General features: G+C 37.5%; 1 protein-coding gene across 2 annotated transcripts in view; it reads left to right on the top strand.

Annotated features, from left to right (window-relative positions):
• Nucleotides 1-26168, top strand: part of COL24A1 (collagen type XXIV alpha 1 chain) — a 416052-nt gene that overhangs the window by 381157 nt on the left and 8727 nt on the right. For both annotated transcript variants that reach the window (XM_053693893.1, XM_053693894.1), the window contains exons 51-56: nt 5710-5772; nt 7065-7118; nt 10963-10998; nt 18561-18596; nt 20749-20775; nt 23599-23664. In XM_053693893.1, coding sequence (XP_053549868.1) covers nt 5710-5772; nt 7065-7118; nt 10963-10998; nt 18561-18596; nt 20749-20775; nt 23599-23664 — 282 coding nt within the window. The remainder of the gene's footprint in view (nt 1-5709; nt 5773-7064; nt 7119-10962; nt 10999-18560; nt 18597-20748; nt 20776-23598; nt 23665-26168) is intronic.

The following is a 26168-nucleotide window of genomic DNA, read 5'->3' as shown; positions in this document are numbered from 1 at the left end:
TGGGCATACCTTCACCTGATCCTACTGAGGATATTCCTGAACCTTGCCCAGATGTGGGTACTTCTGAACATTGCCCTGGCATGGGCATTCCTTCACCTGATCCTACTGAGGATAGTCCTGAACCTTGCCCAGATGTGGGTACTTCTGAACATTGCCCTGGCATGGACATTCCTTCACCTGATCCTACTGAGGATATGACTGAACCTTGCCCAGATGTGGGTATTCCTGAACCTTACCCTGGTGTGGACATTCATATACCTATTCTTAGTGAGAACACTTTTGATTCTGAATCCAGTAAGGAGACATTTCATTTTGAATTAGAAGATGGCAAGAACTGGACAAATCTTGCACTCTACACTCCTATCTCCTATTTTGAAGAAAGCCCTGCTATTGCGTTAGAAGTGGCTATAGCTTTTTCTTTTGGAGTATATCTAATCCTCAGCCAAGAGGTTAATTCTGAGGATACTCAAATCTCTGACCCAAAGGTGGTTAATCTGGTTATCAATCCAGAATGCTGCATCTCTATTTCTGAAGCTGAGGAAAGCCTTTTCATATCTCTAGGACTGGCTGCCTTTTCATTGGCTATATACATGGTCATCTATCATGAAGAACATCCACCTGTCTACCCTCAGAATGATTCTGTGGTAGGAAGCTCATTGTATGTTACGTTCATGCATTCTCACGATGACTACAAAAAAGTTGACTTCAAGTTTTGCTCTCATCATTGTCAAGATCTTTTGATACCTGAATTACATGGCCTTTACTTCGTCATTCAACTTTTTCAAGAGATCTCCAATCCTCCTTTCTTGATTTCCGATTGGACTCACTACCTCCATACACCTACTACCGATTCTCCATATCAATTTTGTTCTCTCTCCTTTTGGATTGTATTGGGCGCCCGGAGGTCGCCTTTAAGGAGGGGAATCTGTAACATATCTCAGCCTAATGTCACTATCCCTTTAAGAAATCCTTTTCTGACTGCTGCATTTGGGCAGTATTCACATTCAGCCTGCCTGCCTGATTAATCATTCATGCACCTGATTACCTCAGCCTCTTTTTAAGCCTTCTCAGGTCTAATGTGCCTTGCATTAACATTGAAGTTGTGATCCTGAACAGAGGTCTGTGACTGTTTCCTGCATGAACTTAGCAACTATTCCAAGATACAGCATTTCCTATTACCTATGCAAAATATCATCAAACCGCAAGTATCAAAAATATCTCCATTCTGTTTCCTGGACACAGCTACTTAACAATCTCTGAACTTTATTATAATTCAACTATGCTTTTGCTTACCATCACTCTCTAATTACAACAGCATCTTACTCAGAACTTTATAAATATTTCTCTGCTACAAGTTGTCATTGCTGAAATATCCTGCTGCAAATATGTTAACATATTCTGAACTCTGCATCTATGTGTTCAATTAAAAGCTTTCCTGTGATTCTCCAATATATGTTCAAACAGTAATTAATGCCTTAAACTTAACTTTCACCTGTGCTGCTCTGCTAATTACTGACATACAGCTCATTATAATATGTACTGTGAACCTGCAATAAACCAAGTTTGCATCTAAATGCACAAACAATAATTAATGCCTAAACTTGCAGCTTGTCTAAGTACCTGTGCAGCTGTGCTTTAACTCTGACATACAGCTTTATATAATATTATGTACTGTGAACCTGCAACAATCCTTAGTTTGCATCTAAGTGTCAAAGTTTCACCAGATTACTCTGAAGCCTGAACATTCCACTTTGCTATATTTCTCTCTCATTGAATCCTGCAGTTACTTCTATTAACTAACTATAAGTCACAGTGAACTCAGAATATATTGTATACAAATGTTGCACTCTCCATTTATTCTACAATAACTTCTAGCAACTATGAATCACAGAATATCATCTATCCACGTCCAGGATACTCTTCCCCGGGTCAGGGGTCGGTGTCTTCAAATCCCTACCACTGCCCCGAGGGTCTGTTTCCTGAGCGCATGTACACCGGATCATGACAGTAGAGTAGTAACTGTTTGTTTGGTGGATGTTTCTAAGTGTGACTTTTCTGAGCGTCTCTCTCTGATGCGTCTATCTAATGTGATGCTAGCATCTATTAGGAGTTCTAAAGTCTCTGGGAGGGGTTGTCTAGCTAGCTCATCCTTGAGAGTATCTGAGAGGCCTAGGCGGAATTGATTGCGCAAGGAAAGGTCATTCCACTGTGTATCAGGGGACCATTTCTTAAACTCTGCGATGTAGTCCTCCACAGGCCTTTTATGTTGTCTCAGAGACCTCATTGCTGTCTCAGCAGACAGCTGTTTGTAGGGATCATCATATAGCTGTCCCATTGCTTTAAAAAACTGATCAAATGAGTACAGCAATGGGTCATTGGTTTCAAAAAACAAATTTGCCCATATACGTGGTTCACCACGTAGATAGGAAATTGTGGTGAGAACCTTCAAATGATCATTGAAGTATGTTTTGGGTTTTAATTTGAAATATAAGGAACATGAGTTTTTGAATTCCCTAAATTCTGAACGAATACCACTAAATGTTTGTGGAGGATTAGGTTGAGGTTCACTAGAACTAATATGTGTAGTGAGGGTATCAATTTTTTCATTGATGTATTGCTTTAAGGCAGAGTTTTCTAATTGTAGTGTATTTAACCCTGTTGTAAGGTTATCTACAGTTTGAGTTAATTTCTCTACATGAGATAATAAGGCTGCTGGGTCCATGGTAAGGCTTGATTGTTATTGTCAGCCTGTGGAAGGTAATCTCACCCCTGTAAAGGAGAGAGGGAATTTTTAGGACCACAACTGCAGGTTTAGGAGTGTTGTGAATGTATCAGTGATTCTGTGTAAGTGAGGGAAGGCAGCAAGGATCAGAATCATTAGATACAGTTCACTTTAATATAAGGATAGGAGTGACAATGGCTGAGACCTCAGAGCATATAGCCCCACTCAGTATTGACAAACTGGTTCCCACATATAAACAACAAGCAATTGCAAGTTAAAGTTGTAGACATACCATATCTAATCATAGGTGGCAGCAGACATAGTGTACAACTTAAGGCAACAAATAGGGTTAATGAGATTTATGCAGCAATTAGGTGTTGAATCTGAACTCTTAAGAATATAGGTTGAATAGAGCATTTACATATGAAAGCAACCTAACTAAGATTCTGAGACATGTCAGGAGTAATTGCTGAATGATCGTAAGTTACTTCGGTATGAGTTTGAAGGAAGCGCTTTTGAGACTTACTAGTAAAAGTAAAGGGTGAGGTCTGTCCGGACAGAGCGAAGTTCCCCTGCAGAGTTTGGGGAAATTGCAGCGTGTGCGATGGCGTGTGACGTCACAGCTTGCCGGTTCCGGTCCTGTGTTAGGAAGAGAGGTGAGCCGCGTCTGACTCTAAAGTTGCAAGCAGGTTAGAGGGTGAGAAGCTGGATTCAACAATCAAGCAATTTGGTATGAGTAGGAGGGAAATTTAAACTGCTTGTTGGGGAGGAGTTATGTAAGTGTGAAAAGACACGGCTATACAAAGGATAAGGCAAAGAACTTAGTCAATTATTACAGAAAGAAGAGAGAGTATACAGAGAAGATATGGCCTGAGAAAGAAGAGAGAGTATACAGAGAAGATATGGCCTGAGAAGAGAGAGTATAAAGAGAAGATATGGCCTGAGAGAGAAGAGAGAGTGTAAAGAGAAGATATGGCCTGAGAGAGAAGAGAGAGTATAAAGAGAAGATATGGCCTGAGACAGAAGAGAGAGTATAAAGAGAAGCTATGGCCTGAGAGAGAAGAGAGAGTATAAAGAGAAGATATGGCCTGAGACAGAAGAGAGAGTATAAAGAGAAGATATGGCCTGAGAGAGAAGAGAGAGTATAAAGAGAAGATATGGCCTGAGACAGAAGAGAGAGTATAAAGAGAAGATATGGCCTGAGAGAGAAGAGAGAGTATAAAGAGAAGATATGGCCTGAGAGAGAAGAGAGAGTATAAAGAGAAGATATGGCCTGAGAGAGAAGAGAGAGTATAAAGAGAAGATATGGCCTGAGAGAGAAGAGAGAGTATAAAGAGAAGATATGGCCTGAGAGAGAAGAGAGAGTATAAAGAGAAGATATGGCCTGAGAGAGAAGAGAGAGTGTAAAGAGAAGATATGGCCTGAGAGAGAAGAGAGAGTATAAAGAGAAGATATGGCCTGAGAGAGAAGAGAGAGTATAAAGAGAAGATATGGCCTGAGAGAGAAGAGAGAGTGTAAAGAGAAGATATGGCCTGAGAGAGAAGAGAGAGTATAAAGAGAAGATATGGCCTGAGAGAGAAGAGAGAGTGTAAAGAGAAGATATGGCCTGAGAGAGAAGAGAAAGTATATCATCTAAAGCGTTAAGCTAATGGTGCTCTAAGCGATGGTGCACTAAGCCGATGGTGCACTAAGCCGATGGTGCGCTAAGCTTATGATGCGCTAAGCCGATGGTGCGCTAAGCCGATGGTGCGCTAAGCCGATGGTGCGCTAAGCTGATGGTGCGCACGTAGTGGAGTTCTTCATAAAGTTCTGTGCTTTATTATCAATAATAATGGTTTACTTCTGGTCTTAAAAAGGTATTTTGGATTGTTCTTGGGCGTAACACTTAACTTACCACTTGTAATACCAGTGCAGGAAGCTCGCTACCAGCGTTTCTTGCGTTATGCATTAAATGTATAGGGCACGCTAAAAAAAAGTTTGGGCCATGTTAAAGGGACACTGAACCCAATTTTTATATTTCGTGATTAAGATAGAGCATGCGATTTTATGCAACTTTCTAATTTACTCTAATTATCAAATTTTCTTCATTGTCTTGCTATCTTTATTTAAAAAAGAAGGCATCTCAGCTAAGGAGCCAGAAATTTTTTGGTTCTGAACGCTGGACAGCACTTGTTTATTGGTGGGTGAATTTATCCACCAATCAGAAAGAACAACCCAGGTTGTTCACCAAAAATGGTCTGACATCTAAACTTACATTCTTGCTTTTTAAATAAAGATACCAAGAGAATGAAGAAAATTTGATAATAGAAGTAAATTAGAAACTTGCTTAAAATTACATGCTCTATCTGAATCACGAAAGAAAACATTTTAGTTCAGTGTCCCTTTAAATTGATAGTCTAAACAAAATTTAACTTTCATGATTCCGATAGGGCATGTCATTTTAAACACCTTTCCAATTTACTTTTATCATCAAATTTGCTTTGTTCTCTTGGTATTCTTTATTGAAAGCTAGACCTAGGTAGGCTCATATGCTAATTTCTAAGCCCCTAAAGGCCGCCTCTTATCTTAATTCATTTTGACAGCTTTTTAGAGCTAGTTCATGTGTGCCATATAGATAACATTGTGCTCACCCCTGTGGAAGGTAAACACAGAGGTAAACTGTGTGTTAAGATATTTAACCATCCACTTGTCATACCAGATTGTGTGTTTTTCTTTGTATGAGGCTGCGCAAAATATAAGGCACTCTGCGCTATTGATTGTAATCTAGCACTTTCTAGGCAATTGCATTGTTAGTGTAATGACCCTAAGCTAACTGTTTATCTACAGATATTTAGCTGCCATCACACAATGCAAAACGTTATTCATTATGTGACATTTTTGTAACACACACTGTAAAATTGTCTGCAAAGTTCTGCAATTTTAGGTTCATGTACTGATGTAAATAGATTAATTAATGTAAATGTAAAGATCACATCTCTGTTTTGCAGGGTCCCAGCGGAGACATTGGTCTGGTGGGCATTATTGGTCCCAAAGGTCCATCGGGTCAAATTGTAAGTAACATTATTATTGTCTCGATGCACAGAGTTATTTTACTTGGCTTAATATCCAATACTTTTGCTGTGTCACATCCTAACGCTGAAGAGATTATATCTGATTGTTTATGCTCTTGAAAAAACAGATGTAGCCTTAGTAAATTATGGTAAGTATGATAGAGACCTCTGACATTTGTTTGCTTCTAATGACTTGGAAAATGTTTAGGAGAAAATTAAAAAGTATATAGTGTATTTTAGAATATGTCAATAAAATTATTTTCATATTCGTTAAATGCAAATAATTAGACTTCACTTCACGTCTTGCAACCCACTTTACCATTTGTGGTGCTAAAATGTGAAAGGTGAATTATAACAACAAACATGGAACATTGATTTCTTTTGCTAAACTTTAGAGTCCACAATTAATTTTGTCATCTGTTATAGTAAAGATAACTGTTAAACTGACGGTACTTCTGGACAGACCATCAGGTACTTCGAGAACAATGCATAGATAGATATCTTTCAAATTAAAATTTGTGTTTCTAACATTTCTTTAGGGACCTCTCCGTTCTGACGAGATATCTTAGATCATCTCATCTGAGTGGCGAGATTTTGAATATCAGGCCATAGGAGTCTCCTGGCTTGAATACGTTGCATGCATGTATTGTGTGTTGGGTACAATATTTTAGATCCCATTTAATTTGGATTTGGTCACAATAAATACTTTATATTTTGATTATCAAAGCAAGATTCTAATTTCAGCTGTACAATTTGAATATTGAAATATGATATAAACGCATAAAAAAATATCAATTTTATTTTCAAGTATATCTGTCTACCTAGATATTCTCTAAGTTTTGCGTTAGCATAGTATCCAGGACCAGTCTGTCTAAAAAAATCCTTCATTGTAAATATTGATTGACAGATAAACATGAAGCGATGTATACATGCCATAGGGTTACTGTTGCTACGTAAGAACATTTTTATTTAGAGATCATTAGAGAAAATCAAAGAGGCTGACTATTCTGGAACTCATTTCCAAATACTCAATTTATCAAATTTTCAAAACCTCTTTTTTTTATAAAAGAAAGCTAAACTATGACTGGTATTTAATCGGGGACAAAAAACAGATGATTGATAACAAGTTCCATTAGGAAAAACATCTGGCCATTTTCCAGTAAAGTTCGTTTTTTGTTATGTTTGGTATCTAGGAAACGATGTTCAGTCAAGTATGTTATTTGTCTGCATATCACAGCTACAATAATTAATCTTTTTTTTATTTAACATATATTCTTTTTTTTTTTTTAAAGGGAAACAGTGGCCCAGTTGGTCAAGGTGGGATAATAGGGCCAATAGGTAAACCGGTAAGTATTGTTTTACTTTCTGTATTCGGAATGACCAAAACATGTTTTCTTTTCATTTAATTTTTTTACTATTTATTGTTTTAATGCCTCTTAAAATGTAGGTTTATTGTCCATTCAGAAGGCAGATCCGGAAATCATTTTTTTTTTGGGGGGGGGCAACTGACTCACGGGGCTCATGTCTCACTGTATCTTTTATGATTCAGACAGAGCATGCAATTTTAAACAACTTTCCAATGTACTTCAATTATCTCATTTGCTTCATTCTCTTGGTATCCTTTGTTGAAGAAGCAGCAATGCATTACTGGGCGTTAGCTGAACACATCGGGAGAGATAATAGCATGAGGCATATATGTGCAGCCACCAATCAGCAGCTCCTGAGGCTACCTGTGTATCCTTTTCAACAAAAGATACCAAGACAACAAAACAAATGAGCTAATAGAAGCAAATTGGAAGACTGTTTAAAATCACATGATCTGAATCATAAAAGAAAAAAAATTGGATTTCATGTCCCTTTAATATTAAATGCACAGTGCTATTTCATATGCATGATAGAAATGATTTTACTATACCTTTACGTACTTAAATATACAAAAACAGTTAAAGGGACGTCGGCAAGTAATGTATCAGTATATCCCTTATTGACACTTAGCTCCCTTCCGAGTGCATTTAAAGGGCCAGTAAACCCACCAAAAATGTTATATAATTCTGCACATAGTGCACATAGGTTAGCGCCAGCTTTCTAAATCAAAGTACGTCTCAGATATTTTCCTACAAAAATGTATTTTACAGACAGCCGCTCCTGGCTCTACTGAGCGGGTCTGTTTTTTTCCTATGCGCATCGGGCACGCTGTCTACTCACAGCCGGCCCGGTCGCGCCATTAAAATGAATGTAGCTCGCTCCTGCTCTGGTCTAGTAGCGGACTACATTCATTTTAATAGCGCAATCGGGCCGGCTGAGAGTAGACAGCGTGCCTGATGCGCATAGGAAAAAAACAGACCCGCTCAGTAGAACCAGGAGCGGCAGTCTGTAATTTTGTAGGAAAATATATGAGACGTACTTTGATTTAGAAAGCTGGCGCTAACCTATGTGCACTATGTGCAGAATTATATAACATTATTTGGTGGGTTCACTGGCCCTTTAAAAGGGACATGAAAGTTAAACTTTCCTGGCTCAGAAGATATTTAAAAACTTTCATTTTCATCAATTTTAAAAATGACCTTTTTCTCTGGTCCTTGAGAGCATACTGGGTTAGGCTTAGAAGCGTGCACGTGCCTTGAGCACTATATGGCAGCTGTTTGTAACAATGTGATACATAGAGTGCTCATCACATGCACGCTCCTGAGACTAACTCACTATGCTGTCATAAAAACTAGCTACATTTAAAAAAAGCAGAACAAGATTAAGATTTGAAATAAATAATGGAAGTAAACTGGATTTTTTTGTAAAAGGGACACTAAACCCTAAAACCAATCTACCACGGTTTAGATAAAGCAGCAATTTTAACAAAACTTTCCAATTCACTTTCGTTATCAAAATCTGCACAGTCTTTTTATATGCACACTTTCTGAGGCACCTGCTCATACTGCGTTTGCTCTATATAAGTATATGCCTTTTTGATTGGCTGATGGCTGTCACATGATACAGGGAAAAAGGAAGGAACTTTGAAATTTGTCAAAAGAAAATCTACTACTCATTCAAATTTCAAATTAAAGGGACATGAAACCCAAAATGTATATTTCATGATTCAGATAGATTATACAATTTTAAACAACTTTCTAATTTACTTCTATTATCAAATGTTCTTTGTTCTCTTGGTATCTTTTGTCGAAAAACAGGGACATATGCTCAGGAGCCTGCACGTGTCTGGAGCACTATACGGCAGCAGTTTTGCACAAATGTTATCCATTTGCAAGAGCACTAGATAGCAGCACTATTTCCTGCTATGTAGTTCTTCAGATGCCTACCTAGGTATCTCTTCAACACAGAATATCATGAGAACGAAGCAAATTTGATAATAGAAGTGAATCGGAAACTTTTTTTAAATTGTATGCTCTGTGTGAGCTACAAAAGAAAGTGACTGTGTTTCATATCCCTTTAAGTGTTATAGCACTGTCTTTTTATTGTGCATTTGTAGAATATTTAATTCTGCTGTATCTTTTAATTGCTTTGTATCTGAATCACCAAAGTTTAATTTAAAGGGACACTGAACCCAAACAATTTTCTTTCGAGATTCAGATAGAGCAGCAATTTTAAGCAACTTTCTAATTTACTCCTATTATCAAATTTTCTTCGTTCTCTTACTATCTCTATTTGAAAAACAAGGCACCTAAGCTAAGGAGCCAGACAATTTTTGGTTCAGACTCTGGACAGCACTTGTTTATTGGTGGGTGAATTTATCCACCAATCATCAAGAAAAACCCAGGTTGTTCACCAAAAATGGGCCGGCATCTAAACTTACATTCTTGCTTTTCAAATAAAGATACCAAGAGAATGAAGAAAAGTTGATCATAGGAATAAATTCAAAAGTTGCTTAAAATTGCTGCTCTATCTGAATCACAAAAGAAAAAAATTGGGTTCAGTGTCCCTTTAAACAACTTCCTTTTACCTTTAATCAGAGTTGTGCATCTTCCTTTTACCTTTAATCAGAGTTGTGCATCTTCCTTTTACCTTTAATCAGAGTTGCGCATCTTCCTTTTACCTTTAATCAGAGTTGCGCATCTTCCTTTTACCTTTAATCAGAGTTGCGCATCTTCCTTTTACCTTTAATCAGAGTTGTGCATCTTCCTTTTACCTTTAATCAGAGTTGTGCATCTTCCTTTTACCTTTAATCAGAGTTGCGCATCTTCCTTTTACCTTTAATCAGAGTTGTGCATCTTCCTTTTACCTTTAATCAGAGTTGCGCATCTTCCTTTTACCTTTAATCAGAGTTGTGCATCTTCCTTTTACCTTTAATCAGAGTTGCGCATCTTCCTTTTACCTTTAATCAGAGTTGCGCATCTTCCTTTTACCTTTAATCAGAGTTGCGCATCTTCCTTTTACCTTTAATCAGAGATGCGCATCTTCCTTTTACCTTTAATCAGAGTTGCGCATCTTCCTTTTACCTTTAATCAGAGTTGTGCATCTTCCTTTTACCTTTAATCAGAGTTGCGCATCTTCCTTTTACCTTTAATCAGAGATGCGCATCTTCCTTTTACCTTTAATCAGTGTTGCGCATCTTCCTTTTACCTTTAATCAGAGTTGCGCATCTTCCTTTTACCTTTAATCAGAGTTGTGCATCTTCCTTTTACCTTTAATCAGAGTTGCGCATCTTCCTTTTACCTTTAATCAGAGTTGCGCATCTTCCTTTTACCTTTAATCAGAGTTGCGCATCTTCCTTTTACCTTTAATCAGAGTTGCGCATCTTCCTTTTACCTTTAATCAGAGTTGCGCATCTTAGCTGGTTTTAAGGTGATTACTAAATTTAGAACACACCTGCCAGTGGATTTGTGCCAAACCTTTTTTTTGTATCTTTATCAGGATTCAGGATATATTTATTATAAGATTCTTTCCATAAGCTTTTGATGTGAATTCTTAGCCTCCTTTTATACATATGGAATTACTTCTGTTGTATAAAAACATTTTCAGTTTGCAGATTATTATTTTTGTCTCTCTTATCTACTTTAACGGATTAGTAGACATTATAAATCTCTCTCTCTTTCGCCCCAGTGCACATGTAATGAAGAGTTTCTTTTGGCAAATTCTGCAAATGAAACCCTGAGCGCTGCATGTATTTTCCTAATAATATGTTTATAGGAAAACTGCTATTTAATTATTTTGATGAAATTATTTTTATTTTTCTATTAGGGCGTCCAAGGCGACAGAGGGGCTAAAGGAGAAATGGTAAGAAATTAAACACATACCATTAATAGGGTTTAATTTATCCCTCTGATACATTTATTTAAATAACATAAAAAAGTGACAACTGGAAATTTTTGATTATTTTAAACAATTAAAATTCTAATGTATCCATAAGATATTTAAAGGGATATGAAACCCAAAAAAATTATTTTGTGATTCAGACAGAGCATACCATTTAAAAAAAAGTTTCCAATTTACTACTATTATCAAATTTGCTTCATTCTCACGATACTCTTTGTTGAAGAGAAACCTAGATAGGCATCTACAGCACTACATGACAGGAAATAGTGCTGCCCTCTAGTGCAAATGGATAACATTCTTGCAAAACTGCTGCCAAATAGTGCTCAAAAAATGGGCTCCTAGTTTACATCCCTGCTTTTCAACAAAAGATACCAAAAGAATGTAAAAAAGTATAATTGAAGTAAATTTGAAGGATGTTTAAAATTGCATTCTCTATCTGAATCATAAAAGAAAAATGCTGGGTTTCATATCCCTTTAAATATTAATATAAAAAAAAGATTTGGTTTATTACTTATCGATCGGCTCTAATTCTTTCAAAAAACATTAAAGGGACACTAAACCCAAATGTTTTCTTTTGTGATTCAGATAGAGCATGCAATTTTAAACAACTTTCTAATTTACTCCTATCATCAAATGTTCTTCATTCTCTTGTTATCTTTATTTTAAAAGCAAGAATGTAAGTTTAGATGCCGGCCCATTTTGGTGAACAACCTGGATTGTTCTTGCTGATTGGTGGATAAATTCATCCACCAATAAACAAGTGCTGTCCAAGGTTCTGAATTTTCTTTTTCAAATAACGATATCAAGAGAACGAAGAAAAATTGATAATAGGATTAAATTAGAAAGTTGCTTAAAATTGCATGCTCTATCTGAATCACAAAAGAAAAAATTTGGGTTCAGTGTCCCTTTAAAGGGACAGTCTACACCAGAATTTTTATTGTTTTAAAAGATAGATAATCCCTTTATTACCCATTCCTCAGTTTTGCATAACCAACACAGTTATATTAATATACTTTTAACCTCTGTGATTATCTTGTATCTAAGCCTCTGCAAACGGCCCCTTTATTTCAGTTCTTTTGACAGACTTGCAGTTTAGCCAATCAGTGCCTGCTCACAGATAACTTCACGTGCACGAGCACAGTGTTATTTATATGAAATACGTGAACTAACACCCTCTAGTGGTGAAAAACTGTTAAAATGCATTCTGAAAAGAGGTGGCCTTCAAGGTCTAAGAAATTAGCATATGAACCTCCTAGGTTAAGCTTTCAACTAAGAATACCAAGAGAACAAAGCAAAATTGGTGATAAAAGTAAATTGGAAAATTGTTTAAAATTAAATGCTCTATCTGAATCATGAAAGTTTATTTTGGCCTAGACTGTTCCTTTAAATAACTATTTTCTACAGAAAATTACCATTAAAATTTGTAGAGATTTTGTACAACATTTTTTCTTAAGTATTGGAATCAACCCTTAAGTGTATTAAAGGAATATTTTTTTAAAGCAAATATTGTATTGTTTGAATTTTTAAAGGGACATTGTATTATTTATTTGCAAATGTGTGTTCCTCTATACCAGTAAAACTGAGGTAATTTTCCTTATAAATCAGTAGAATCTAACACTTAAATTGTGGCTTGGTTTTCCAGTTCCAATATCAATTTAAACAACTTTTAAATGTGCTGGTGCGTCTGGTTTACTGCTGTAATTGTACCTCTTAATACTAGATCTCTCATGAATCCATGCTATAAAGATTTAATTACATGACATATGTTATGGATATTAAAAGAAAAACGAACTATTGTTTTTTTAACGTCCCTTTATTTATTTAAATAAAAAAAAAACATATCATGGACATCTAGGAGACGTTTTTTATTATCACCATTTAGGCACAGACTCTTTAAGAGGGGCATCGCCTCTTCATTTATTCCTTATTCAGTAGATATAAATGCTTAAAGGGACGTTAAAACCAGAAGTTTTCATTCACGATTCAGAAAGAACATACAATTTTAAACAACTTTGCTGCTCCTGAGCATATCTATCTATACTCTTCAAAAAAGGATACCATGTGAACAAAGCAAATTTTATAATAGACATTAATTGGAAATATACTTAAAATAGCATGCTCTGTCTGAATCATTAAAGTTCAAGTTTCATTCTACTGTCCCTTTAATAGTATCAGTGGTTAATGTGTGGCTAGGCACGACATAGAATGTGGAACACTGTGGCTTCATTTATAAAAGAAAAGCAGGAAAAAACAGAATTTATGCTTACCTGATAAATTTATTTCTCTTGCGATGTATCGAGTCCACGGATTCATCCATACTTGTGGGATATTCTCCTTCCTTACAGGAAATGGCAAAGAGAGCACCCACAGCAGAGCTGTCTATATAGCTCCTCCCTTATCTCCACCCCCCAGTCATTCGACCGAAGGCTAGGAAGAAAAAGGAGAAACTATAGGGTGCAGAGGTGACTGAAGTTTTTTAAATAAAAATATACTACCTGTCTTAAAGAGACAGGGCGGGCCGTGGACTCGATACATCGCAAGAGAAAGAAATTTATCAGGTAAGCATAAATTCTGTTTTCTCTTGCAAGATGTATCGAGTCCACGGATTCATCCATACTTGTGGGATACCAATACCAAAGCTTTAGGACACGGATGAAGGGAGGGACAAGACATGTACCTTAAACGGAAGGCACCACTGCTTGTAGAACCTATCTCCCAAAAATAGCCTCCGAAGAAGCAAAAGTATCGAATTTGTAAAATTTGGAAAAAGTATGAAGCGAAGACCAAGTCGCCACCTTACAAATCTGTTCAACAGAAGCCTCATTTTTAAAAGCCCATGTGGAAGCCACTGCTCTAGTAGAATGAGCAGTAATTCTTTCATGAGACTGCTGGCCAGCAGTCTCATAAGCCAAACGGATGATGCTTTTCAGCCAAAAAGAAAGAGAGGTAGCCGTAGCCTTTTGACCTCTCCGCTTACCAGAATAAACAACAAACAATGAAGATGTTTGACGGAAATCTTTAGTTGCTTGTAAGTAGAACTTTAAAGCACGAACCACATCAAGATTGTGCAACAGACGTTCCTTCTTTGAAGAAGGATTAGGACACAGCGAAGGAACAACAATTTCCTGATTGATATTCCTATTAGAAACAACCTTAGGAAGGAATCCAGGTTTGGTACGCAAAACCACCTTATCTGCATGGAAAACAAGATAAGGGGAGTCACACTGTAAAGCAGATAACTCAGAAACTCTTCAAGCCAAAGCGATAGCTACTAAAAACAAAACTTTCCAAAATAGAAGCTTAATATCTATGGCATGCATAGGTTCAAATGGAACCCCTTGAAGAACTTTAAGAACTAAGTTTAGGCTTCATGGCAGAGCAACGGGTTTAAATACAGGCTTGATTCTGACTAAAGCCTGACTAAACGCTTGAACGTCTGGGACATCTGCCAGACATTTGTGTAAAAGATTAGACAAAGCAGATATCTGTCCTTTTTAGGAGCTAGCTGATAATCCCTTCTCCAATACTTCTTGGAGAAAAGACAATATTCTAGGAATCCTAATCTTACTCCATGAGTAACCCTTGGATTCACACCAATAAAGATATTTGCGCCAAATCTTATGATAGATTTTCCTGGTGACAGGCTTTCTAGCTTGAATCAGGGTATCAATGATCGACTCAGAGAAACCATGCTTTGATAAAATCAGGCGTTCATTTGGATGCTTGAATGGACCTTGGATTAGAAGGTCCTGTCTCATCGGCAGAGTCCACGGTGGAACAGATGACATGTCCACCAGGTCTGCTATCAAAATCACTGAAGCTCTCTCCTGCTTGATTCTGGCAACCAGACGTGGAAGGAGAGGAAACGGTGGAAATACATAGACCAGGTTGAAGGACCAGGGCACTGCTAGAGCATCTATCAGTACTGCCTGGGTATCCCGGGACCTGGACCCGCAACAAGGAAGCTTGGCATTCTGACGGGACGCCATCAGATCCAATTCTGGTGTGCCCCATAGCTGAGTCAGCTGGGCAAATACTTCCGGATGGAGCTCCCACTCCTCCAGATGAAAAGTCTGGCGACTTAGGAAATCCGCCTCCCAGTTCTTTACCCCTGGGATATGGATTGCTGAAAGATGGCAAGAGTGAGTCTCCGCCCATCGGATTATTTTGGTTACCTCCATCATCGCTAGAGAACTCCGTGTTCCTCCTTGATGATTGATATAAGCTACAGTCCTGATGTTGTCCGACTGAAATATGATGAATTTGGCCGCAGCTAGCTGAGGCCACGCCTGAAGCACATTGAATATCACTTTCAGTTCTAGAATGTTTATCGGAAGGAGAGTTTCCTCCCGAGACCATAAGCCCTGTGCTTTCAGGGAGTTCCAGACTGCACCCCAGCCCAGCAGGCTGGCATCTGTCATTACTATGAGCCTCTCTGGCCTGCGGAAACACATTCCCTGAGACAGGTGGTCCTGAGACAACCACGAGAGAAGAGAATCTCTGGTCTCCTGATCCAGATGTATTTGAGGAGATAAATCTCATAATCCCCATTCCATTGGCATGCATAGTTGCAGTGGTCTGAGGTGTAGGCGGGCAAAAGGAACTATGTCCATTGCCGCTACCATAAGTCCAATTACCTCCATACACTGAGCCACTGATGGCCGAGGAATGGAATGAAGAGCTCGGCAAGTGGTTAAGAGTTTTGATTTTCTGACCTCCGTCAGAAATATTTTCATTTCTACCGAGTCTATCAGAGTCCCTAAGAAGGAAACTCTCGTGAGAGGAAAGAGAGAACTCTTTTTTATGTTCACCTTCCACCCATGAGATCACAGAAAAGCCAACACGATGTCCGTGTGAGACTTGGCTAGCTGGAAAGTCGACGCTTGAATTAAGAGATAAGATAAGTCTAGATAAGGTGCCACTGCTATGCCCCGCGGTCTTAGAACCTGTGAAAATTTGTGAAAATTCTGGGAGCCGTGGCCAACCCGAAGGGAAGGGCCACAAACTGGATATGCCTGTCCAGAAAGGCAAATCTGAGGAATTCATGATGATCTCTGTGAATAGGGATGTGCAGATACGCATCCTTTAAGTCCACGGTAGTCATATATTGACCCTCCTGGATCAGAGGCAGAATAGTCCGAATAGTCTCTATCTTGAATGATGGTACTCTGAGGAATTTGTTTAGAATTGTGAGATCCAAGATTGGTCTGAAAGTTCCTTCTTTTTTGGGAACCACAAACAGGTTTGAGTAAAACCCTAGCCCTTGTTCCGCTTTTGGAACTGGGCAGATCACTCCCATGGTATGTAGGTCTTCTACACAGCATAAGAACGCCTCTCTCTTTGTCTGGTTTGCAGACAATTGAGAAATGTGAAATCTCCCCCTTGGGGGGGAGTCTTTGAAGTCCAGAAGATATCCCTGGGACACAATTTCTAAAGCCCAGGAATCGTGAACATCTCTTGCCCAAGCCTGAGCAAAGAGAGAGAGTCTGCCCCCTACTAGATCCGGTCCCGGATCGGGGGCTACCCCTTCATGCTGTCTTGGAGGCAGCTGCAGGCTTCTTGGCCTGTTTACCCTTGTTCCAAGCCTGGTTAGGTCTCCAGACTGACTTGGATTGGGCAAAATTCCCCTCTTGCTTTGCAGCAGGGGAAGCTGAAGCTGGACACCCTTGAAGTTCCGAAAGGAAGGAAAATTATTTTGTTTGGCCCTCATTTTATTTGTTTTATCCTGAGGGAGGGCATGGCCTTTCCCTCCAGTGATGTCTGAAATAATCTCTTTCATTTCAGGCCCGAATAGGGTCTTTCCTTTGAAAGGGATGTTCAAAAGTTTAGATTTTGATGACACATCAGCAGACCAGGACTCAAGCCATAATGCCCTGTGCGCTAAAATGGCAAAACCTGAATTCTTTGCCGCTAATTTAGCCAGTTGAAAAGCGGCATCTGTAATGAAAGAATTAGCCAATTTAAGGGCCTTAATTCTATCCATAATATCCTCTAATGGAGTCTCCATCTGAAGAGCCTCTTCTAGAGCCTCAAACCAGAAAGCAGCTGCAGTAGTTACAGGAACAATGCACGCAATAGGTTGGAGAAGAAAAACCTTGATGAACAAAAATTTTCTTTAGGAGACCCTCTAATTTTTTATCCATAGGATCTTTGAAAGCACAACTGTCTTTGATGGGTATAGTTGTACGCTTGGCGAGAGTAGAAATAGCTCCCTAGAAATAGCTCCCTCCACCTTAGGAACCGTCTGCCACGAGTCCCGCATGGTGTCAGATATGGGAAACATTTTCTTAAAAATAGGAGGGGGAGCGAACGGTATACCTGGTCTATCCCACTCCTTAGTAACAATATTCGCAATCCTCTTAGGGACTGGAAAAACATCAGTGTAAACAGGAACCTTTAAGTATTTGTCCATTTTACACAATTTCTCTGGGACCACTATAGGGTCACAATCATCCAGAGTCATTAATACCTCCCTGAGCAACAAGTGGAGGTGTTCAAGCATAAATTTAAAGGCTGTCATATCAGAATCTGTCTGAGGGAGTGTCTTTCCTGAATCAGAAATCTCTCCCTCAGATAGCAAATCCCTTACCCCTATTTCAGAACATTGTGAAGGTATATCGGATATGGCTACTAAAGCATCAGAAGGCTCAGCATTTGTTCTTAACCCAGAGCTGTCACGCTTTCCTTGTAACCCAGGCAGTTTAGATAAAACCTCTGTGAGGATTGTATTCATAACTGTGGCCATGTCTTGTAAAGTAAATGAAGTCAACGCACTAGAGGTACTTGGCGTCACTTGTGCGGGCGTTACTGGTTGTGACACTTAGGGAGAGCTAGATGGCATAACCTCATTTCCTTCTGTCTGAGAATCATCTATTGCTATATTTTTAAGTGCTATAATACGCTCTTTTACCTCAATGCAGCTTAGCATGCAAACTGTTCCCCCAACTGAAGTTTTCCTGTACTCCTCAGCCTCTGTGGGAACAGCAGTGGATCTTAGTTACAAAGTGCTAAGATCATCATCCTCCTTGCAGAAATCTTCATCCCTTTTCTGCCAGAGAGTGAATAGTACAAACCGGTACCATTTAAAATTAGAAACTTTTGCTTGAGAAAATAAAAACTAACATTTTTGTCACCACACTCACTTTACCCTTCCTAGTACTTAGAGTAGGCAAAGAGAATGACTGGGGGTGGAGCTAAGGGAGGAGCTATATAGACAGCTCTGCTGTGGGTGCTCTCTTTGCCACTTCCTGTAAGGAAGGAGAATATCCCACAAGTATGGATGAATCCGTGGACTCGATACATCTTGCAAGAGAAAAAGAATCTTGCTGAAACAAGCCGGAGAGCGTTATACAATGCCCTAGCTTACCCCCTGCTTGATTAAATCCATGGTGAGAGTTTGCAAGCTGATATAGCTTTTGTGACTAAGTGACTTCACGTGGCAAAAATACAGTGACTCTACATAAAAAAAATAGGACTTCGTATAAGGAGTTTTATTCTATTAAAATTTTGTTTTTCTTCTTTAGGGACCTCAAGGGCCAAGTGGACAGCCAGGGCCACCGGTAAGTGCGATTAAATGAGACGTGTGCACTGCTAAATAAATCTGAGCTTTCCATCTGGGAACAAAACAAAATGCAACCTTTGGCCTGATAAATATATATTATAAATGGTTGTCATTGCACAACTGTACTTAAATCTGAAAAATGTATTTTGGTATTGCATTTAATTTGATCTATTTGCTGTATTTAGATCATGTTAAATATAAAGATATTAATACATCTATATATATGTGTGTTATATTTCATGTATATAAGGGGAAATAGTGGTAACAAGCCTTGCATGTTGGTAACTCAGCTCATTTGCATGCTCATTTTCTCAATTCTTTAGGCATGCAATACAGCCAATAATACGCTTTACTTCCTGCCCCATAGATTAACAAGGGTGCACACCCCTTAAATTCTGCATAGGTTAAAGCCGTGTTTCTCAACCATGGTTCTCAAATACCCCCAACATGCCAGGTTTTCATTATAGGTGAACCAGTGCACAGGTGAAGTAATCAGCTGATCAGTAACTATGGTTACTAACCTGCTCTCACCCATCAGCTGATTATTTCACCTGTGCACTGGTTCAACTATAATGAAAACCCCAGCCCTCTAATTCCCCTACCAGGCCACATTTTCATAGATAAAATAATCAGCTGATAGGTGAGAGCAAGTTAGTAACCATGGTTATGGTTCAGCTGATTATTTTACCTGTGCTCTAGTTTAGATACCATGAAAACCTGGCCTATTAGGGGTACTAAAGAATGGGGTTGAGGAACACTGATCTAAGAAATATTATTTATGAGAAGTAGCCCAGACACCTTGTCAAGGCCAAAGTACAAATGTGTTTGAGATAAAATCATTAATAAAAGTGATTGCAGAAATATATATGCATTACATGTGGTAAAATATTTTCTTGCATATTGCATACATTTTAATTAAAGGGACATAGAACCCCAAGATTTTCTGTTGTGATTTAGATATGAGTATACAATTATTAAAAAATTTCCAATTGACTTCTATTATCAAATTGTCTTTGTTTTCTTGGTATCCTTTGTTGAAGAGCAGGGATGTAAGCTCAGGAGTGTGCATATTTTTGCAGCACTATATGGTAGCAGTTTTGCAACAATGTTATACATCAGCAAGAGCACTAGAGGGCAGTGCTATTTCCTGTCATGTAGTGCTTCAGGCATGTGCAAGCTATATCTAGATATCTTCAACAAAGCATAAAATGAGAACAAAGCAAATTTAATAATAGAAGTAAATTGAATATGTTTTTAAAATTGTATTCTCTATCTGATTAATGAAAGAAAAATTGGGGTTTCATATCCCTTTTAAAAAGGGGAAAGAAGAAAAGGAGATTATTGTTCACATCAAACACTAAAATCAATTATTAATATAAAATCACAAGTTATTATAACATAAAAATTCAAGCAGTAGGATTGGTGGCTACACACATATGCCTCTGTCATTGGCTCACCAGATGATTTCAGCTGGCTTTCAGTAGTGCATTAGACTACACTTTTTGTGCACTTTTATGTTATTTAAGGATTTAACGAGGTACAAATGTCCTACTTCCCAGCAGTATCCATGAGAATACAAACAGACTACATAATGCACAACTCTTTTATTCTTGGGCAACAAACTTTACCTCAATGCGTTTCGCCAGCATTATGCAGTCTATTTGAATGGCTGCTGCTTGTATTTGGCAGGAAAATTGTTCCTCCGTTAGGTTTTTCTCTACCCGACTCTGTGGCGGAGCAGAGCTTTAGCTTAGGAAGAATTCTGTAAAAATAACTTTATATTTTAATGCAGGTAATTGTTAAATAAATTAAAACCAGGGTTTATGCTTTGGTATAAATTATAGTAAATGAAAAAATACTCTATAATGTCCTTTTCTTCTTTGCCCCTACTTTATGAGTGGTGGTAGCACTTGGAGGAAACCTGATAACAATTTGTATAATTTAGGTGCTTCAAATATTTTTTAAAACAAATTTAAATTATTAAAAACGAGACCAAAAAAAATCTAAGTGGCATGTGTACATTGTTATATGTATTCCTGTAATATACAAACCAGATGTTTAAGGCTTTTAATAAACTATTTTGTTGTTAATTTAAAAAACAAAGTTAGTCATAAAATTTGCAATAGTTTTTTCTTTCTTTATGTTTGTAGGGTCCCCCAGGATTGCCAGGTCCAAGTGTAAGTTTCACAGATTTGATTAATGTCTTTCAACCCATATTTTGATAAGTATTCTTTACATGTGAATAAATGTAATCAAATCTGTATACTGGTAACATACTAGAGCAGAGTTCTTCAAACCGTGGGGTAGATTTACCAATTGTTAGGCGGACATGATTCACTGTAGCGAATAATGTGCGCCCGACATTGCTAAATGTCAACATCATCTTGTGAAATGCTTGTGCAATGCCACCTCCTGCACATTCCCGGCCAATCGGCCGCTAGCAGGGGGTGTCAATCGTATTGCATAGGGATGATTGCACACGCCACTTTTAGGTAGCGGACAAGTTAAGAAGCAACGATCTTACGACCGCTGCTACTTAACTTTCATTTCCGGCGAGCCGGAAACTTCAGGCGTAGAAAGCAGCATCCGCTGCTTGTTAAATCTACCCCATGAATCAGGACCCAATACTGGGCAACAACATCATGTTTACTGGGTTGTGACTTGTGTGTGTGATGTAGGGGAGTGTGTGAGGTATAAGTGTTATATGAGACTGTGTGTTATATGAGAGTGTGTGTGAGGTATAAGTGTTATATGAGACCGTGTGTGTTATATAGGAGAGTGTGTGAGCTGTAAGTGTTATATGAGACTGTGTGTTATATGAGAGTGTGTGTGGTATAAGTGTTATATGAGACTGTGTGTGTTATATGAGAATGTGTGAGGTATAAGTGTTATATGAGACTGTGTGTGTTATATGAGAATGTGTGAGGTATAAGTGTTATATGAGACTGTGTGTTATATGAGAGTGTGTGAGGTATAAGTGTTATATGAGACTGTGTGTGTTATATGAGACTGTGTGAGGTATAAGTGTTATATGAGACTGTGTGTGTTATATGAGAGTGTGTGAGGTATAAGTGTTATATGAGACTGTGTGTGTGAGGTATAAGTGTTATATGAGACTGTGTGTGTTATATGAGAGTGTGTGTGAGGTATAAGTGTTATATGAGACTGTGTGTGTTATATGAGAGTGTGTGAGGTATAAGTGTTATATGAGACTGTGTGTGTGATGTAGGAGAGTGTGTGAGGTATAAGTGTTATATGAGACTGTGTGTGTTATATGAGAGTGTGTGTGAGGTATACATGTTATATGAGACTGTGTGTTATATGAGAGTGTGTGTGAGGTATAAGTGTTATGAGACTGTGTGTGTTATATGAGAGTGTGTGTGAGGTATACGTGTTATATGAGACTGTGTGTTATATGAGAGTGTGTGTGGTATAAGTGTTATATGAGACTGTGTGTGTTATATGAGAGTGTGTGTGAGGTATAAGTGTTATATGAAACTGTGTGTTATATGAGAGTGTGTTAGGTATAAGTGTTATATGAGAGTGTGTGTGAGGTATAAGTGTTATATGAGATATAAGTGTTATATGAGATGTGTGTGTTATATGAGAGTGTGTGTGAGGTATAAGTGTTATATGAGACTGTGTGTGTGAGGTATAAGTGTTATATGAGACTGTGTGTGTTATATGAGAGTGTGTGTGAGGTATAAGTGTTATATGAGACTGTGTGTGTTATATGAGAGTGTGTGTGAGGTATAAGTGTTATATGAGACTGTGTGTGTTATATGAGAGTGTGTGAGGTATAAGTGTTATATGAGACTGTGTGTGTGATGTAGGAGAGTGTGTGTGGTATAAGTGTTATATGAGACTGTGTGTGTTATATGAGAGTGTGTGTGGTATAAGTGTTATATGAGACTGTGTGTGTTATATGAGAGTGTGTGTTATATGAGAGTGTGTGTGGTATAAGTGTTATATGAGACTGTGTGTGTTATATGAGAGTGTGTGTGGTATAAGTGTTATATGAGACTGTGTGTGTTATATGAGAGTGTGTGTTATATGAGAGTGTGTGTGGTATAAGTGTTATATGAGACTGTGTGTGTTATATGAGAGTGTGTGTGGTATAAGTGTTATATGAGACTGTGTGTGTTATATGAGAGTGTGTGTGAGGTATAAGTGTTATATGAGACTGTGTGTGTTATATGAGAGTGTGTGTGAGGTATAAGTATTATATGAGACTGTGTGTGTTATATGAGAGTGTGTGTGGTATAAGTTTTATATGAGACTGTGTGTGTTATATGAGAGTGTTCGTGGTATAAGTGTTATATGAGACTGTGTGTGTTATATGAAAGTGTGTGTGGTATAAGTGTTATATGAGACTGTGTGTGTTATATGAGAGTGTGTATGGTATAAGTGTTATATGAGACTGTGTGTGTTATATGAGAGTGTGTGTGAGGTATAAGTGTTATATGAGACTGTGTGTGTTATATGAGAGTGTGTGTGGTATAAGTGTTATATGAGACTGTGTGTGTTATATGAAAGTGTGTGTGGTATAAGTGTTATATGAGACTGTGTGTGTTATATGAGAGTGTGTGTGAGGTATAAGTGTTAATTATGAGTGTATCTATACTTTGTAATGTATTTTTGATGTGTTTTGTGCAACTTTTTAGTTTCGTGAAATAGTTAACCACAGCTCTGAAGCTGCGGTAATCATTCTAGTGTAAATAGCGATTGCGCTCAATCAATTGCATTTACTTTTAACTTGTAATATGTGTGGTAAGCGAATGCAAACCCCCGCAATAAACCCCTAGTCGCTTGCGTGCAAACGTTTGCGTTCCACTTATAATCTAGCCCTAGGTATTTACTTTCCTTCAAAGAGCATTAAGAATAATATTTTAAGCAGCACCAAATATTGTTTCCTAATTGCATCCAAAACCTTTATAAAGGTCATTCATTAGAAGTATTTTAGTAATTCACCCAGCATATCATGTTTTTGTCTTCTGCAGAGACAACTGGATATAAATGCTGCTATTCAAGCCTTGATTGATTCACATTCTGCGCTGCAGATGGAGGTAAAGTATAGATATTTGTCTTGGAAGCTTCAGTAAGATATGTGTTTACCCTGCACACAGTATATGAGAATATATGGAGCTAACACGCTGGCCGCAGACCAAAATAACTACATAATCCTTATGAAACTCATAAATGTGAGGATATATATTACTTTACGATATTATGTGTTTTATAAATTACAAGTTGGGTGAATTTTCCATTAAAGGGATTTATAACTAAAGACAAAAAAATACTATTTCACAAGGTTATTAAATAATTCTACATTATAAATGTACAGTGCTAAAATGTTAGCACTATATGCAGATATTTTAATCTCACATTGTATTTTTCTCCTCACTCCTGGACATTAAACGTTTTTTGATAAAAACATAACATAGAAACATAACATATAATTTGATGGTAGATAAGAACCAGAAGGCCCATCAAGTCTACACATATTACATGTTACGTATTACTTAGTATAGCCTTATGCATGTCCCATTAAGCCTACACATATTACATGTTACTTATTACTTAGTATAGCCTTATGCATGTCCCATCAAGTCTACACATATTACATGTTACTTATTACTTAGTATAGCCTTATGTATGTCCCATCAAGTCTACACATATTACATGTTACTTATTACTTAGTATAGCCTTATGCATGTCCCATCAAGTCTACACATATTACATGTTACTTATTACTTAGTATAACCTTATGCATGTCCCATCAAGTCTACACATATTACATGTTACTTATTACTTAGTATAGCCTTATGTATGCCCCATCAAGACTACACATATTACATGTTACTTATAACTTAGTATAGCCTTATGCATGTCCCATCAAGTCTACCCATATTACATGTTACTTATTACTTAGTATAGCCTTATGCATGTCCCATCAAGTCTACACATATTACATATTACTTATTACTTAGTATAGCCTTATGCATGTCCCATCAAGTCCACCCATATTACATGTTACTTATTACTTAGTATAGCCTTATGCATGTCCCATCAAGTCTACACATATTACATGTTACATATTACTTAGTATAGCCTTATGCATGTCCCATCAAGTCTACACATATTACTTAGTATAGCCTTATGTATGTCCCATCAAGTCTACACATATTACATGTTACTTATTACTTAGTATAGCCTTATGCATGTCCCATCAAGTCCACCCATATTACATGTTACTTATTACTTAGTATAGCCTTATGCATGTCCCATCAAGTCTACACATATTACATGTTACTTATTACTTAGGATAGCCTTATGCATGTCCCATCAAGTCCACCCATATTACATGTTACTTATTTCTTAGGATAGCCTTATGCATGTCCCATTAAGTCTACACATATTACCTGTTACTTATTACTTAGGATAGCCTTATGCATGTCCCATCAAGTCTACACATATTACATGTTACTTATTACTTAGTATAGCCTTATGCATGTCCCATCAAGTCTACACATATTACATGTTACTTATTATAGCCTTATGCATGTCCCATCAAGTCTACACATATTACATGTTACTTATTACTTAGTATAGCCTTATGTATGCCCCATCAAGTCTACACATATTACATGTTACTTATAACTTAGTATAGCCTTATGCATGTCCCATCAAGTCTACCCATATTACATGTTACTTATTACTTAGTATAGCCTTATGCATGTCCCATCAAGTCCACCCATATTACATGTTACTTATTACTTAGTATAGCCTTATGCATGTCCCATCAAGTCTACACATATTACATGTTACTTATTACTTAGTATAGCCTTATGTATGTCTCATCAAGTCTATATTACATGTTACTTATTACTTAGTATAGCCTTATGCATGTCCCATCAAGTCTACACATATTACTTAGTATAGCCTTATGTATGTCCCATCAAGTCTACACATATTACATGTTACTTATTACTTAGTATAGCCTTATGCATGTCCCATCAAGTCCACCCATATTACATGTTACTTATTACTTAGTATAGCCTTATGCATGTCCCATCAAGTCTACACATATTACATGTTACTTATTACTTAGGATAGCCTTATGCATGTCCCATCAAGTCCACCCATATTACATGTTACTTATTACTTAGTATAGCCTTATGCATGTCCCATCAAGTCTACACATATTACCTGTTACTTGTTACTTAGGATAGCCTTATGCATGTCCCATCAAGTCTACACATATTACATGTTACTTATTACTTAGTATAGCCTTATGCATGTCCCATCAAGTCTACACATATTACATGTTACTTATTACTTAGGATAGCCTTATGCATGTCCCATTAAGTCTACACATATTACCTGTTACTGTTTACTTAGTATAGCCTTATGCATGTCCCATCAAGTCTATACATATTACATGTTACTTATTACTTAGTATAGCTTTATGTATGTCCCATCAAGTCTATACATATTACATGTTGCTTATTACTTAGGATAGCCTTATGCATGTCCCATCAAGTCTATACATATTACATGTTGCTTATTA

Source organism: Bombina bombina, chromosome 10 (assembly GCF_027579735.1).
Source record: "Bombina bombina isolate aBomBom1 chromosome 10, aBomBom1.pri, whole genome shotgun sequence".
Lineage (NCBI taxonomy): Eukaryota > Metazoa > Chordata > Amphibia > Anura > Bombinatoridae > Bombina > Bombina bombina.
The sequence above is the reverse complement of the archived record's forward strand: the minus strand, read 5'-3'. Positions and strand labels throughout refer to the sequence as shown.